The sequence below is a fragment of the Armigeres subalbatus genome, chromosome 2 (genome assembly GCF_024139115.2).
Source record: "Armigeres subalbatus isolate Guangzhou_Male chromosome 2, GZ_Asu_2, whole genome shotgun sequence".
Classification (NCBI taxonomy): domain Eukaryota; kingdom Metazoa; phylum Arthropoda; class Insecta; order Diptera; family Culicidae; genus Armigeres; species Armigeres subalbatus.
The window spans coordinates 307,069,945-307,086,282 of NC_085140.1; the positions used below are offsets into that span (position 1 = coordinate 307,069,945).

At 41.0% G+C, this 16,338-nt stretch overlaps 1 protein-coding gene across 1 annotated transcript in view; it reads left to right on the forward strand.

The window, feature by feature from the left end:
• Nucleotides 1-16,338, forward strand: part of LOC134216695 (probable G-protein coupled receptor CG31760) — a 219,415-nt gene that overhangs the window by 181,307 nt on the left and 21,770 nt on the right. Inside the window, exons 12-13 of the mRNA XM_062695534.1 lie at nt 12,581-12,677; nt 12,814-13,522. Coding sequence (XP_062551518.1) covers nt 12,581-12,677; nt 12,814-12,861 — 145 coding nt within the window. The 3' untranslated portion in view covers nt 12,862-13,522. The remainder of the gene's footprint in view (nt 1-12,580; nt 12,678-12,813; nt 13,523-16,338) is intronic.

Sequence of the window (16,338 nt, forward strand, 5' to 3'; positions counted from 1 at the left end):
CAATGCTCCTACTCTAGAAGCAGTTTAAGATCTTAAATAAATGTAATTGTTTGATAACCTAGCCAAAAAGGCATCCGCCGAAATGTTGAAAAGGGTGCTAGAGCAGGATTCTGACACGAGCCGGTAGCTTAGAGCGGGGTACTAAACACATAAACGTAACTTTCAATCGATATTACTTGTGAGAAACCGAAATAATCCGGAAAGGAACCATCTATCAAGGTGCCACGAGTCTTACCTGTCCGTCAGTGTGGAGTTGAAAGTGACAGATTGACTTGCTGCCAGGGTGAGCCTGCTGCGATGGCAGTCGAGGTGAGTTATGAGTGAGTAATTCGTTATGAGTGCACATCCATGTCTGATCACAAAGGGGCGGGGCTAACGGGCTTACTTTATTGAATACAATGCGCGCGATCGATTTTAAACGGGATTATTTAGAGAGCGGTCGAACAAGATTTCACGCTCGCAACATTCCAGTTCGAGACAGCAGCACGTACGGACGTGTTTTTCTGCTCGCGCTTTTTCTTTCCAAGTGTTTTTTTGTTTCGTTCGTTCGCTGTTTACGTTTTCGCTTCGTCGCGTTGGCGTTATTTTCTCCCGGACCCGTCATGGGAGACTCAGTGGCCGCGACGTCACGCAGTGTACCAACTGCTTCAATTTCGGGCACAGCACCAGGAACTGCCGCATGAAACCGCGCTGCAACAAATGTGGCGAACTCTATCCGACCGAAGAGTGCGACAAGATGGAGGTTGCTGATCCCAAATGCGCCAACTGTGGCGACAAACATCGGCCTACAACCAAGGACTGCCCAAAGCGGGCGGCGTTTTTGTAAATCAGGAAGAAGGCCTCCACCAGGTCCCTGCCGAAAAAGAACCGAGTTCCTGCTCTCAACCAGGTGAACTTTCCGGCTGGCGGCTGCTACATCATCAGTTCAAGCTCCAACACCATCCACCAGCGAATGGCCTCCGCTTCCTCCCCCTGGACTCCGTCGTCAGGATAATGAGCCCCTTCCGGCCGAGGGCGACCTACCGCTCTACACATCGGAGCAGCTAGTTCCGATTTTCACCCAACTGGCAATGCGACTACGCGGATGCAAAACTCGCTTCGACCAGATCTTCACCCTGGGCATGTTCGTCATTGAAAATGGCTGCTAGGGTGGGTCTGGTCAATTGGAACGCTTGCTCACTAAAAGGCAAAATCATCGAGCTCATCAATTTACTTCAGGAGAAGGAGATTGACGCGGCTTTCATCATCGAAACCCACCTGAAGCCCGAGGTAAGTGCAACAATTTCGGGTTTTAGGCTGGTGAGGTTTGATCGAACAAGCTCCAGAGGGGGAGAAGTGGCAATCGCCTTGCAAAGCAACATTGCCTGCCACCTGCCGCCTGCTGCCGGACTTCAAGCTCAAATTCATCGAAGCCGTTGGAGTAGAAATCACCACTTCCGTCGGAGTCGTCACTCTTATCGTGGCTTACTGTCCCACACAAGGCAAAGTCGACGATGGCACGTCGGCCGAGCTACGAAGGGACATAGTCAAGCTCACTCGGCGGCAGGGGCAGTTCATCATCGCCGGAGACCTGAACGCAAAACACCAGTCGTGGGGAAACACCGTCTCCAACCGGAACGGAGTTGTCTTGTCCAACGACGAACTAGAGGGCCACTATACCATCCTGAGCCCTGACAGCCCTACCCGGTTGACACGGTCCGGGACCCATCCTACGCTCGACATCTTCATCACGAACATGCACGACCACGTCTCCCAGCTAGTCGTCCTCCAAGAGCTTAGCTCGGACCACTATCCGGTGCTGGCAGAAGTTGGAACTTCAGTAAATCGGCACGAGCTAACAAGGCGAAACTATCATCGAGTGAACTGTCAGCGGTTCCAGTAGTGCGTCGACAACACCGTCGATTACGAGGTGCGTCCGGAGACGCCGAAAAGTATCGACCGCCAGCTGTGCGCTATCGAGAAGGCCGGTGGCCCGTGAGCAGCATGTACCGACGACTCGGCAGGTAAGCAACTCCTTAAACATCGATACACGCACCAAAAATTTGATTCGATTGCGGAATGTCACTCGCAGGCAGTTTCAGCGTACTGGACTGCCTGAGCACGCTGCAATCGAATCACAAAAAATATCAAGGCCAGAATGGTGGACCTCAAAAATAACGACTTCTCGAATAAGAACCGCACTCTCCCAGACTATGCTAAGCCGTTCTGGAAAATGACCCAAATTCTAAAATCCAAGCCTCGATCCATTCCACCTTTGATCCCACTAGATCAGCGGTTCTCAACCTCATTGTTTTTTTTTTTTTTTTTTTAATTTTATTTGCTAATTATCTAATACATGCATTCATCTCTTAGACTAGGTGTTCCGTGTTTTCTTAACACTATCATCCTTATTTGCTATGTTATATTTATTAATACATTTTACTTGCCTCTGGCAGTTAGAATTTTTCCTCTGGTTGAATTGAACCATGTAGGAATTACAATGTTTTCAACTTAAACTAAACTTAACCTATTTTATACTAAGGGTACAAGGAGTTAATCGTTGCAATAGAAGATTGCAACGATTTTTGTCTAAAATTGGAAATTATTTTGTTGGACATTTGTTGCAATGTCTCAATATTAGAAATTCTATGAAGTTCATTGGTACTATACCACGGAGGCAACTTCAGAATCATTTTCAAAATTTTATTTTGAATCCTCTAGATGCCTTCTTTCTGGTATTGCAGCAACTAGCCCACAATGGCACAGCATTCAGCACGGCAGGTCTAAAAATTTGTTTGTAAATCAAAAAGTTTGTTCTTAAAGACAAAGTTTTGATTTTCTGTTATCAAGTGGATATAGACACTTAATATATTTGTTACATTTGGCTTGAAGGCCTTCAATGTGATTTTAAAAGTTAATTTTGATCTAGCAGAAGTCCTAAATATTTAGCTTCGCTAGACCAATTAGTGGAACCCCATTCATAGTGACAATATGTCTGCTAGAAGGTTTCAAATAAGAAAGTCTCGGCTTATGTGGGAAAATTATAAGCTGAGTTTTGGAAGAAGCATTCAGGAAATTTTCCATTTTGCAAGTAAGTGGAGAAAATATCCAAACTTTTTTGCAATCTACTACAAATGACTCAGAAGGCTTCGCCCTTTGGCTGAAAGGCCCGTGTCATCTGCAAACAAAAGATTTTGACACCCTGGTGGTAAATCAGGTAAGTCAGAAGTAAAAATGTTATACAATATGGGCCCCAGTATGCTGCCTTGGGGACACCAGCCCTTACAGGTAATCTATCAGATTTAGTATTCTGATAGTTTACCTGCAGTGAACAAATCTGATAAATAATTTTGGATCAGTTTAATGATGTACAGAGGAAAATTAAAATTCATCAATTTTACAATCAAACCTTCATGCCAAACACTGTCAAATGCTTTCTCTATATCAAGAAGAGCAACTCCAGTCGAATATCCTTCAGATTTGTTGAGCCGAATTAAGTTCGTAACTCTTAATAACTGATGAGTGGTTGAATGCCCATGGCGAAAACCAAATTGCTCATCAGCAAAAATAGAATTGTTATTAATATGAACCATCATTCTATTCAAAATAATCTTTTCAAATAGTTTGCTTATTGAAGAAAGCAAACTGATAGGGCGATAACTAGAAGCCTCAGCTGGATTTTTGTCCGGCTTCAAAATTGGAACAACTTTTGTTAATTGAAAACATTTGTTAAATAAATTAACCAAAAAGGATAAAGAGCTCTCAGGAAGTTTTTTGATAAGTATGTAGAAAATACCATCAACCGGGGCTTTCATATTTTTAAATTTTCTAGTAATAGGTTTCACTTTATCCAAGTTCCCAACGAAGGGTCAAAACATTCTCTTGATTGAGAATGTCTTCGAAGCTCCGTGTAACCTGATCCTCATTGGACTAGTGAGACCTAGACTAATATTATGGGCACTATCGAACTGCTGAGCAAGTTTTTGAGCCTTTTCGCCATTTGTTGATAAAATTTTATTTCCCTCTTTAAGCGCTGGAATTGGCTTTTGAGGTTTTTAAGAATTTTGTTAATTTCCAAAAGGGTTTCGAACTGGGATCCAACTTCGAGACATTATTCTCAAAGTTGGTATTTCTCAGAATAGCGAAACGTTTTTTAATTTCATTTTGCAAATCTCGCCAAATAACTTTCAACGCGGGATAGCGAGTTCTTTGGTATTGCCTTCTTCTCACATTTTTTAAGACGGATCAGTAGCTGAAGATCGTCGTCAATAATAATGGAGTTGAATTTAACTTCACATTTCGGAATTGCAATGCCTCTGGGTTCGACAATTAAATTTGTCAAAGATACGAGAGCATTATCAATATCACTTTTGGTATCGAGAGGAATATCAACATCAAAATTCCTATCGATATACGTTTTATATAAATCCCAATCAGCTCTATGATAATTAAAAGTAGAGCTGATTGGATTATAAACGTCACAGGAAGGTGATCAGAGTCAAAGTCAGCATGAGTTACCAATTGGCCACACAGCTGACTTGAATCCGTTAAAACTAAATCAATTGTAGAAGGATTTCGACTGGAAGAAAAACAAGTTGGTCCATTGGGATATTGAATAGTATAATATCCCGCAGAACAATCTTCAAATAAAATTTTACCATTGGAATTGCTTTGAGCATTATTCCATGAACGGTGTTTGGCATTGAAGTCACCAATTACGAAGAATTTTGATTTGTTGCGAGTCAAAACAATTTTTTGTGTGTACTTTATACCAACCTGAACAGCTTCAGGAATGGTATTTGCTTTGAACATTGCATCAATCATGTGATGCAATTGTTCAGTTAAAAAATAAAAATCGGAAGCAGTCATGCTACCTGAATCGGCGCATGACCGTTATTTTCCGTTGGGACATGGGTATACACCTCATTTTGAGAAGAGAAATTTGGTCTACCAGCAGCGATGTTTGCATACGTAGGTACATTCGAAAAATTGGAATTTACTGAAGTGCTTGCTACCCGTTGACGAGCAGCATAATTTGTTTGTGAATTGTGGTGGGTATGAATTGCTCGACCGGTAACTGGTTTCGAAATTTTAGCGTTTGAAAAATTTCTACCCGTCGAATCGATTGGAATTTCCGTCATCAATTTTGCACGGGAATTCAAAACTTTTGCGTGAAGGGCATTCCCAGAAATTGGATTTATGATTGCCCCCACAGTTTGCGCACTTAAATTTATTGGAATCTTCTCTCACAGGACATGCGTCCTTGGCGTGAGAGGTTCCACCACAAATCATGCATTTAGCATCCATGTGACAATGTTTGATTCCATGACCCCACTTTTGGCACTTACGGCACTGGGTAGGGTTTTGAAATTTCCCCCAGGCCTGCGGAAATGTTCCATGTAACACGGACATGAGACATAATACAGGCCTTTCCAAACTTTTCATATTATTTAGTTCACTTTTGTTAAAATGAACTAAATAAAATTCTTGAGAAATGCCCTCTGGGAAGTACCAGAATGGGATTTCTTTTTCATCTTAATTACTTGGACTGGTGAAAATCCAAGTAATTGAGAAATTTCAATTTTAATCTCATCCAGTGATTTGTCATCACTGGGGAGACCTTTCAAGACGACTTTGAACAATCGCTCAGTTTTGTCGTCGTATGTGAAGAATTTATGGCGCTTCTCAGTTAAATAGTGAAGAAGACGTTTTCGATCGTCAAAGGATCCCGGCAAAACGCGGCAGTCACCCTTCCTAGCAATCTGAAATGAAACCTTGATCCCCTGAAGGTTACTCAAGATTTCATTCCGAAAGCCAGAAAACTCGGCAACAGATACCACAATTGGCGGAATCCTTTGTTTCTTCGTATGAATCGAATCACCTGGGCTAAAGGTAGATTTGATTTGCTCAATTCATCATTAATCAAATCGAACTGATTGCTCAGTTCGATAGGAGAAAAACAATGTCAACGTTAGAGTTAGAAGGAATATCTGAAGTCTCCAGCTTCCTTCTATTTTTTCCGCGCTTGGGCAGGACGGTCTTGAAACTTTGTTTCTTACAAGGAAGTGGAGAATTCAGAGATTCCCCCTTCCTCTTGTTTTGTTAATACTCATTGCTGAGCGTGAAGACGTGACTTTCTAAGAGGTTTTTTTTCCCAGAACGGTGTCCATGCAGGATTACCACCGCTTGTCGGAATTTTACTTCCGCAAACGGGTCCAACGTAAAACGAAGGCACGGGTCCTTGCAAAGAAAGATCGTAACGGGATCAGTGGGTACAAATAGCGCTGAGAAGCACTGTTGAAATTAAAATAGCTTCGGGTAGTATTAAAAACTTCCTTCCGCAAAGAAAGAAAGAACCGCACAGCACGAAAGCACGATGCGGTCTGAAAAACTCATTGTTCGAATTTGTACCAACTTCCTGAAGCAGCACGGATTTGTGGCAGCTCAAAACTAGAAAATTTTGTTTTATTACTCGTAATTCAAGGTATTTGTTACAACTACTTACAAGATTTGGTATGCCTCGTTTCCGATAGTACCGATTCTAAAGCCTTCGACGTTATCTCAGCTTATCTTGACTATCCCTACGCAAATGTACATTTTTAGTTTTATCTCTTCAGGTCACTTCAAAACTAGTTTATTACTTACTAGGACCCCTAAGCTTGCACCCGTAATATCGATACAGAAACAGACCAGATGAATCAGTCGCAACTAAATTTCCGCTCTATTCTTCTGCTGTAAATATAATGCACTTTAATCAAGCTGATATGATTTTCCATTCATTTTAATTTACGCTGAATCCTTAATTCGAAACACTATACGTATCGCCTCTTCTTCTATAGCACTAAATTAAGTTTTTTAGGTATGGTTTAATTCTCGAAAAACAACGTTTTAATATTAACTTTATGATTTTAGATAACAATGGCCGTTTTTATCACCTTTGTTTTGCTCTATTTTTCATCTCTTATCAATTCCATTTTCTCTTATCATTCCATTTCTAGGTATTAGTAGCTAATGAAATATGTGTATGATTTAACCATTAGGAGTGCAGTGCTCATTCGATCGACACTCGCAAAGGTATAGGTAGGTACACTGAGCAGCATGACGGTGATAACACTCATTGATAAAGTTTTGATAATTGCGTATTTTCTATTTCAAATTTATTTTGTACATAATATGCAATGCGATCAATAAATCACAATTGAATCCTGCCTTCCACAACCAGGACAATGTATGAAGGGCTGCGGAACAATTGATCAAACGAACAAAGCGTCGAATGAACAAAATGATTTTTTTTCACTAAAGCTCGGTTGCTTCGTTGCAAGAGGATTAGAATCATCCTTCTACACCTCTGTGAAGCCTTCTTCCAAGCAGCTCGAAGGCCTTCTTTCAAGAGGCTCGGAAGCCTCCTTTCAAGAGGCTCGGAAGCCTCCTTTCAAAAGGCTCAGAAGCCTCCTTTCAAGAGGCTCGGAAGCCCCCTTTCTAGAGGTTCGGAAGCCTCCTTTCCATAGGCTCGGAAGCCTCCATTCCAGAGGCTCGGAAGCCTCCTTTACAGAGGCTTGGAAGCCTCCTTTCAAGAGGCTCGGAAGCCTACTTTCAAAAGGCTCGGATGCCTCCTTTCAAGAGGCTCGGAAGCCTCCTTTCAAGAGGCTCGGAAGCCTACTTTCAAAAGGCTCGGAAGCCTCCTTTCAAGAGGCTCGGAAGCCTCCTGTCAAGAAAGCTCAAGCGTCCTTTCAAGGGGCTCAGAGCCTCCTTTCAAGAGGCTCGAAGCCTCCTTTCAAGAGGCATGGAAGCCTCATTTCAAGAGGGTCGGAATGCTCGTTTCAAGAGGCTCAGAAGGCTCCTTTCAAGAGGCTCGGAAGCCTCCTTTCAAGAGGCTCGGAAGCCTCCTTCCTAGAAGCTCGGAAGCCTCCTTCCTAGAGGCTCGGAAGCTTTCTTCCAAGAGGCTCGGAAGCCTTCTTCCAAGAGGCTCGGAAGCCTTCTTTCAAGAAGCTCAAAATCCTTCTTTTTTAGAGGCTCAAAAGCCTTCTTTTAACTCAAAAGCTCAAACTCAAAAGCTCCATTTTACGTGGTTAGGTTGCCTTCTTTCAAGAGGCTCGTAAACCTGCTTTCAAGAGGCTAGGAAGTCTACTTTCAAGTGGTTCGGAAGCTTATTTTCAAGAGGCTTGGAAGCATAATATCAACAGGCTCACAAGCGTCCTTTTAAGATGCAAATATAGCTTATTATCAAGTGGTTTGAAAACCGCTTTCAAGAGGCTCGGAAGCCTCTCTACAAGAGGCTGAGAAGCCTCTAATAAAAAGAGGCGCGGAAGCCTACTTTAAAAGGATTCAATAGCTTAAAAGAGCTTCCCTTCAAAGGGCTGCTTCCGAGAGGGGGTACCTCAATTAATGCAAAAGTTCGAAGGGGTACCTCTCAAGAAAAAGGTTGAGAACCGCTGCACTAGACAATAGTGGCTCTAAGGATCGCTTGATAACTCCTGCAGAGAAGGCCGCTGAAATAGGTCGTCACTTCGTCAGCTCACACATTCTTGGGCAGAACATCGTCCGTCCACACGAAGCAGCCCTCAACGAGCATGCTAACAACATCCATTTGATTCCCAACGACTTCTCGGAGGAGTTGGAGATCTCAGCTGGGGAATTGACGGCCAATATCAAATCATCGAAGAACATGAAGGCCCCACCCTAGGAACATTTTGGTTTTATGATGGTTTTATAACACTCTTGTAGAGTAAATTATGTTCTTCGATAAAACTTAAAATGTTACTTGGGCAGGCTTCGACAGCATCCTGAATCTCGAGCTCAAACACATGAGTGCTCCGTTCTTTGAGCACCTCTCGCTGATCTTTAGTCAGTGTCTCCTGCTCAGCTTCTTCCCATCGGCCTGGAAGTCAGCAAAAGTCATCCCCATCCGGAGGCCTGGGAATGATCCTTCCTCCCCCAAAAGTTATCGTCCCATCAGCCTTCTCTCAGGATTATACAAGCTATTCGAAAAACCTATTCATCATCGGTTACTTAAGTCTACCGAAAATCTCAACATCTTGCCCAGCTACATGGTGAAAATCATCAATACTATAAAGAAGTGAAAGTTTCGTGAGTGTCGATTCATAATTCACAAGTGTGGAATTTTCTTAAGAAAAAACAGTATTTTTCAATAAGATGCGTATAGAGGAGGGGGTGGCACACCGGGACACAATGTCAGGCACATTTTAGAAAGTTTTTACGTAAGGATTTGAAGGTGTGATGGTTTGGTGAGTGCCAATTCACACATAAACAACAAGTAAAGAATTGATAGTTCACGTTAGGATGCGGCAGGCATGAAGAATGTTATTATAGAAGTCGATTTGAAAGCGAACGGAGAGCAATATTTGTGATGGCACATATCGCACGACCTTCCTTCTGCCAAACTCCCGTATGAAGGGGGAGGGAAGAATATCAGTGTGGAAGCTGATATATCTCCACTGGCCTGTCGTCAGACAACAATTGAATTTTCAACAAGAAAATAACAATGGAAGTGGGCGGCACCTGAAAGGCTAAATTTTGTCCTGCGTGATACTGTTGTTATGTTGCCTTATGTCGTTTTCGTTTTTGAGGTGTAGATACATCGCACAATGGGAAAAATCGGGTACATCGGGGTAAAACGAGGCCTTGCAGCTTTGTGGAGTGAACTTAACCACCTTTGCACGATTTCCCCAGAAAGATCTACGGTTTGTGCCAAAATTTCAGAGCAATCCGCCATCACCGAACCGAGGTGCCATTGTGCACCGTTTAGTGCACCACTCTGCATGGCAAAAACCAACGTTTTGAGTATAGTTGGGTTAGTTTGTTATGGATAACATGAAAGTAAACCAAAAAAACGGCAGAAATTTAACAACACATACAATTACATCGGCACACTGTGATTTTATTTGGTGCTACACGGTTTATTTCGGTGCAAGAAAAATGCTACACTGGTATAGCACCAAAATCAAAAACGAACATTTTTGGTGCAAAAGTGTAGCACGAGTGCAAAAACGAAAACGACATTAGAGAATTTGCTTTTCGAGAGTTTTGTTTTTGGCTTGCTCTGTCAGCTAGGACAGTATTATACTCTACTCCGTAATTTTATATGCGTATATGGAAGAGATGGGACCATTCTTAGTCATCTTTCGGCAAGATGTTGTGGATCTAGTGAAAGTTGTGGACCTAGCAAAAATATGACATTTTGTTATTAAAACTTTTTTTGTACGAAAACTTTTTGTGTACGAAAGTTGCAAGCCGAATCAAAATGCTCAGTACTCTCCAGTAAGCTTCATAATATTATGTTACGAAGCAATCGTTATGACAAAAAGACTTTTTTTTCGCCCTAGGGAGACTAACCTACAATGTACTACGCATCTCCACTCACTATCCATACCAGAATGCTAATCCGCCGACGCGTGAACCATTGTTCCCTAATAGCTGCCAACTAGAAGACGTATTGCCTCGTGAGTTTTTCGGCAGCGAAATATCACTAATTTTTTAAATGTGAATATTTTCATTATGATTGAGATTTTCTATAGTTTTTAGATGGCATCAGTTAGCTATATTGTATAACTGTTGCATGAGGTAATAAATTACTTGACCGACAAATGAACCCAGCCATATATACATGACATTGTGATTCGCTTTGCCACCTTCTTCCCTATACGCAATCGAAATCAGTGTGAAATTGATTTTAATAGTTCCATAATTTTTTATATAATGTCGTAGCAAGTTTTATATTTATCAAAACGCGTAGTTTTTTAGTGCTCACATTTTTGTTTTAAGTCTGAGTTTTGTTTAGAAAAAAAAGGTGTAGCCAAAATACTGAAATTACTGAATTTTACTTTTTTAATAGTAGGTACTATTGTAAAATAAATATTTATGATTTATTTCTCTATTTCGACACTAGACACTATTTCGATCATGTCAGCCGCTTGGGCACAAAACAGTTAAGTTCATCAAATCACGAGTTTCGACCATTGTGTGCGGTGGCAAGTCCAATGGATACACTATGCCCAGGGAGTCGAGAATGTTTCCAACCCGAAAACATCCTAGACCGGATCGAGAATCGAACTCGCAATCTCCTGGTTGGCAATCCTATATATATGCATATGCCTTTGCTCGCAAGGCTACTAGAGTTAGTGAATATGTTGACTTTGAAACTTACTTATCTGAACGGAAATAAACATATCCGCATAAAATGCTTTCTACTATTCTAAATTTGTTACTTTTCACCATCACAGGTCATGAAAGTCTAAAAATAAATAAAATAAAAAACAATTGCGGGAATCGGTAGCGAATTCACATTTCTCTTGGAAGTGCAACATTTAATCTGCTTGCCATCTTCCGTCAAATGCCACTAAACCAAAGTAATTTGATGGCCCATCATGAACCATAAAGCAAATTTAACGCCACATTTCATGGCTCATGGCACCATTACCAGTTCGTGGCCAAGTTTCCTACCGAATTGATGGGTAATGCTGGCTGGCTGCTTTATTGCATGACATTACATGAACGGAACTCTTGTATCATGTTCCTTTTTGCGGGTTATGTCACAAGGAGAGTTCAGGCTGATCTCATATTATTAAAGTTTTTTTTTCTCTTGCGCTTGCATATGTAATGTTCGATCGATATTAAGTTAGGTAATCTCTCCTTATTCTCATAAAAGTGCCATGGCAGTTTTCATCAAGTTGAGGAAGTAGTCGTTCAAAGACCAGACTGACAGAGCACCTAACATTTCTACGACAATGACTGGCTGCTCCACCTCGTAATTTCAAGGACACCCCCTTGGCGACGCTTTAAGTTTGTGCTTTAAGTGTAGCCCGGGAGAATGCGAAGTGAATTTATTGCATGTAAACACCTGCGTTCAGCAAACAGCTTAGATTTTCCAAAATCGTTTCAAACACATTTTTTTTATATTGATAGGTATAGATGGATTATGAACAATAAGCAAATGAACCGTTTGTTTGAGAAACTGCATATGTAACATTTTTGGCCAAAATGAGATTTTTATATATTCTGAATCCTCGTCCAAAAATACATATTCTGGCAAAAAACACGAAAAAAAATTTTTTGTTCAGTAATGTATGAAATTTTTTTCGTTTGTTTGAGAAACTACATATGTCCACGTACTTTGGAGAGCAATTGTGGAGTACTGTTTACATTTTGTGCTCTGAAAGTGCCCCAGGGTGTTGAGTTTTGCCAAAAACTATTGATCTGTATCGAAGAAAGCGAAAGATTCGGTGCAAATTTGTTCAAAAACAGTTTTTTGTTGTTTTCTCGAAATAGTGTAAAATGGACTTATGCAGTTTCTCAAACAAATGATTCAAATGTTTATGGATTTTTATTTCGTAATTGAGAAATTTGTATTTATGCAGCAATTTCAAATTTTAATGCGATGAAATTTCTTAAATTTCCGATAACGTGGTAAATGTTTAGCATACAATATGGTTACAGAAAAGTAGCCAATTCAATACTAATAACAGATAATAAAGATATGATTACGATGCGTATTACCTCTTTCTATCCCTAAATGAGATTTCCTAATTACCTTCCACTAAAATGTGCCGTTTTCATTCCATTCCTTGTGTCATCCTGTGTGTAGCTACTCATCAACAATCCACAGCGGCCAACAGCCGTCGCAGCAGCAACAGCAGCAGCACCAACAACAGCCACAGCAACAATCCAACGGAACCGAAAGGGTATGACATGGCTACCGAGGTGGACGCGATTGCTCAGTCTCATCAGTCGTTGTCATAATCACAACCCCACCATCCAGCACCAATTCCCGAAAAGGATTACCGGCCCTCAGCACAACTCCCTCTTCGTCTTCCCCAGCTCACACGGCCACTGACAGCACTAACCGTAATGATGGCGTCAACATGAATTACAATCTCCATAAACGCAGCAGTGAGAACAATGGTTCCCACGGCGATACTCGACGCCAGATCAGTAGCAGCAGCAGCAGCAGCAGCAGTAGCAGCAGTAACAATAACCTACCCGAAACGGAATCCCGAGCCCAAACTACGTCGTCCGGTTTAGGTGAACTACAGGAGCAGCATTACAATCGTATCAACAACAATCATGTAATTGATGGAGCCGCAGGGCTCAACGATTGTCATCTAGACTCATCCGCGACCGCGGTGACCGGTGAGGTCTGTGAACCTGATTCCATCGCAAATCCTACCCTTAACCAAGCCACCGAAATGAGCAATGAATCACCCAGCAAGTCCGTCGACAGCAGAATCCCAGTTTATGTCTGAAAAAAAAACTTGAACGCACAACCGGAGTGACCCCGATAAGAAACCAATCCCAAATCCCGGCTCAGTTTCATCATCAATTGTGATAATAATCAGCGGCACCCGTTGGTGCTTGAATCGTTAAAAGATTTCAGATTAGACTTTAAGCTGCTCTTGAGATTTTTTGGGCTTTCTAAATGAGGCTGCAGCAACTGTACCCTCATAATATTCATTATAGGAGGATGAGCCTTGCTTTTGCTTCGTATCCAGTCATCTAAGAAAAATCTAATTATTTTTAACAGAAACAGGTAAGTCAATTCTCCCGGAATTATATCGTTTGTAGTGCACCTTTTTTTCTAAATTGAATTATTAAGGCAAATTAGAGATTTTTTATGAAGCAGCTTCAGCTTGAGCTTCACTGGTTGTTGATTTTACCACCAAAGGTAGTGCATAGGTTTCCGTATCGTTTACTCCTTGAAATTATGTTACAAAGCGATGGAAACTTTCATTGAAATTTCGTATCCATGTTTGTTTACAAAATTGTGTTTTTTTTCTCGTATTATTTGCATCTAAGTAAAAAAGCAAGGCAAAAACCATCCAATCGTGTCATTTTGTAGCTACTTGGAACACAAATTCTAATCACAAATGCATTAGATTAGAATATTGCTGCATTAACTTTCGACTTATTAATTCTCAGAAACTGGGAATAAAATCTGTTGTTTAATTTGAATCACATCCTTGGTTAAAATTTTGTCAGAAGCTTGAAACAGCAAATCGTCATTTTCCATTTGCAGATGGAGACGCATCCCGAGCAAAGGCAGATAACTGAAATGATATCAAACTGATAACACGATTAGTTATCCTTATTATCATTTTGATATTTAGTTATCAATCATGTGATTAACTGATAACTGAATAATAACAAATTTTATTATCAATACAAATTTTCTTCTAAATTTCGCGTCGTTCAGAAATGGGGCTAAGCATTCTACCCTTGCCAACATTCTACTTCTGTAGCCGGCCTATGCTATGAATATTGTGACAAGAACTGTTTCCAAACACTGAACTGAATTTTTTGTCTAAGCAGAGAGTGATTTTCCCCGTTACCCTCGATATCTATTGATTTGTTTATTACTCTGTCAACAAAGGAATTTACACAAGAGTTGAAATTTTCTTATTTGTTTTATGCTATGCTTAATAACTTTACTTTCATTTCAGGTGTCGTTGAATAATGAAATATGTATCTGAGAACCAATTAAGCGTTGTAGTTCATTAAGTACTTAAAATGAAAAATATATTAAGCTTTTTTTTAGTGGAATGTATTAAACCGTCTAAGACGAATTAAGTACTGTCCATTTAATTCCACCAGTTAAATGAAAACAATCGCAACTTACACTATTTATACTACGCTAGGTACCTAATCTAATCTTATTTGCCTACTTTATTTACCTATACAGTAAATTACTTTATTGAAGAGCCTTGAAGAGCCAAGAGCTGCCATTTCCCTGATCCTTATTCAACAGCGCTGTTTGTACCTGTCGGTGGATTTCCAAACTCTCAGCTCCATCGAGTTTCCATGGGGAAGAGACATTTCTTAAGATTTTAATATTTGATGCCGTAATTGGGTGATTTTCCTTATACACATGCTCTGCTACCTTAGATCTAAATTCGTAATGTAATCCCTTATCGTTTTCTCTTTTCGCCTTACTCACTTCCGCCATATGTTCCTTGAACCTTATATCTAATGATCTTTTTGTTTGGCCTACATAGATTTTTTCACATTGGGAACAACTTATCTTATAAACGCCTGCCTTATTCAACATTTCTACTTTATCCTTCGTTGAACCCGATCACACAGAAATCAGACGTGGAACAGATCATCGTGGACATGGAGACAGCGATTTCCCGAAACATCGAGCAACAGGATCAAAATACAGCGAGGAACATTGTGGCAGACGCCATAAAAGAAGGACGGCACAGGACAACGAACCATGACGAAAGGAGGATTCTAAAGGAGCTTAAGGAAAAACCAGTATACTACGTAAAAGCCGATAAGGGAAACGCAGTAGTGGTAATGGATAAAGAGGACTACGACGAACAGATGACGACGAAAATCAACGGAGGACCTTATAGACATTTGAGAGTGGATCCGCTACCAGGATTAATACGACTCACGGACAAAACAATAAAGGAGTGTAAGGCGATCATCGGAGAAGCCCGAGTAAAGACAGTAAACCCGGTTCTACCTAGGATTAAAGGGCTACCAAAAATCCATAAACCCGGCAAGGAGATGCGAGAGATAGTTTCATCAGTGGGTTCCCTACCCAAAACCTAGCCAAATGGTTGGTAAAGGAGTTCCAAAAGTATGCCGAAACCATTCCCCAGCAGGTCAGTCATCAATACCCAGGAGTTCGCCCAGAAGCTGTTGGAATCAGGACACATCGAAGAAGAGGACATAATGGTATCATTCGACGTAGCGGCATTGTTCCCTAGCGTTCCAGTGAAAGATGCTCTGAATCTTCTAGAGGATTGGCTGCTAACACAAAGGACGGAAACAACATGGCGAGGAAAGGTGAAGATGTACCTAAATCTGGCAAGGCTATGCATGACGGAGAACTACTTCACATTTCGTGGCAGCTACTACAAACAGACGAAAAGGAGCACCGATGGAAATCCGCTATCACCGTTTTGTGCGAACTGTTCATGGCGAATCTAGAGAACAACCTACAAGAACAAGGAATACTACCCCAGAGAAGTGGTGGAGATACGTCGACGACATTTTCAGCATCATCAACCGAAAAGGATCTACCAAGGATTTTGGAAGCGATAAACAACGTGCATAAGGACATCAAATTTACCTCCGAAGAGGAAAAAGAAGGTAAACTACCTTTCTTGGATCTACTAGTCATCAGGGAAGTAAATACAACATTGAGCCTCGAAATCTACAGGAAGCCCACGAACACCATGAGAGTCATCCCATATACATCGAACCATTCGTACCAACATAAAATGGCAGCATTTCATCACATGATCCACAGGATGCAGACGATACTCCTGAGCGAAGAAGAAGGAAAAACGAAGGAACTACAATACATCTTGGAAACAGCGAAGATCAACGGATACC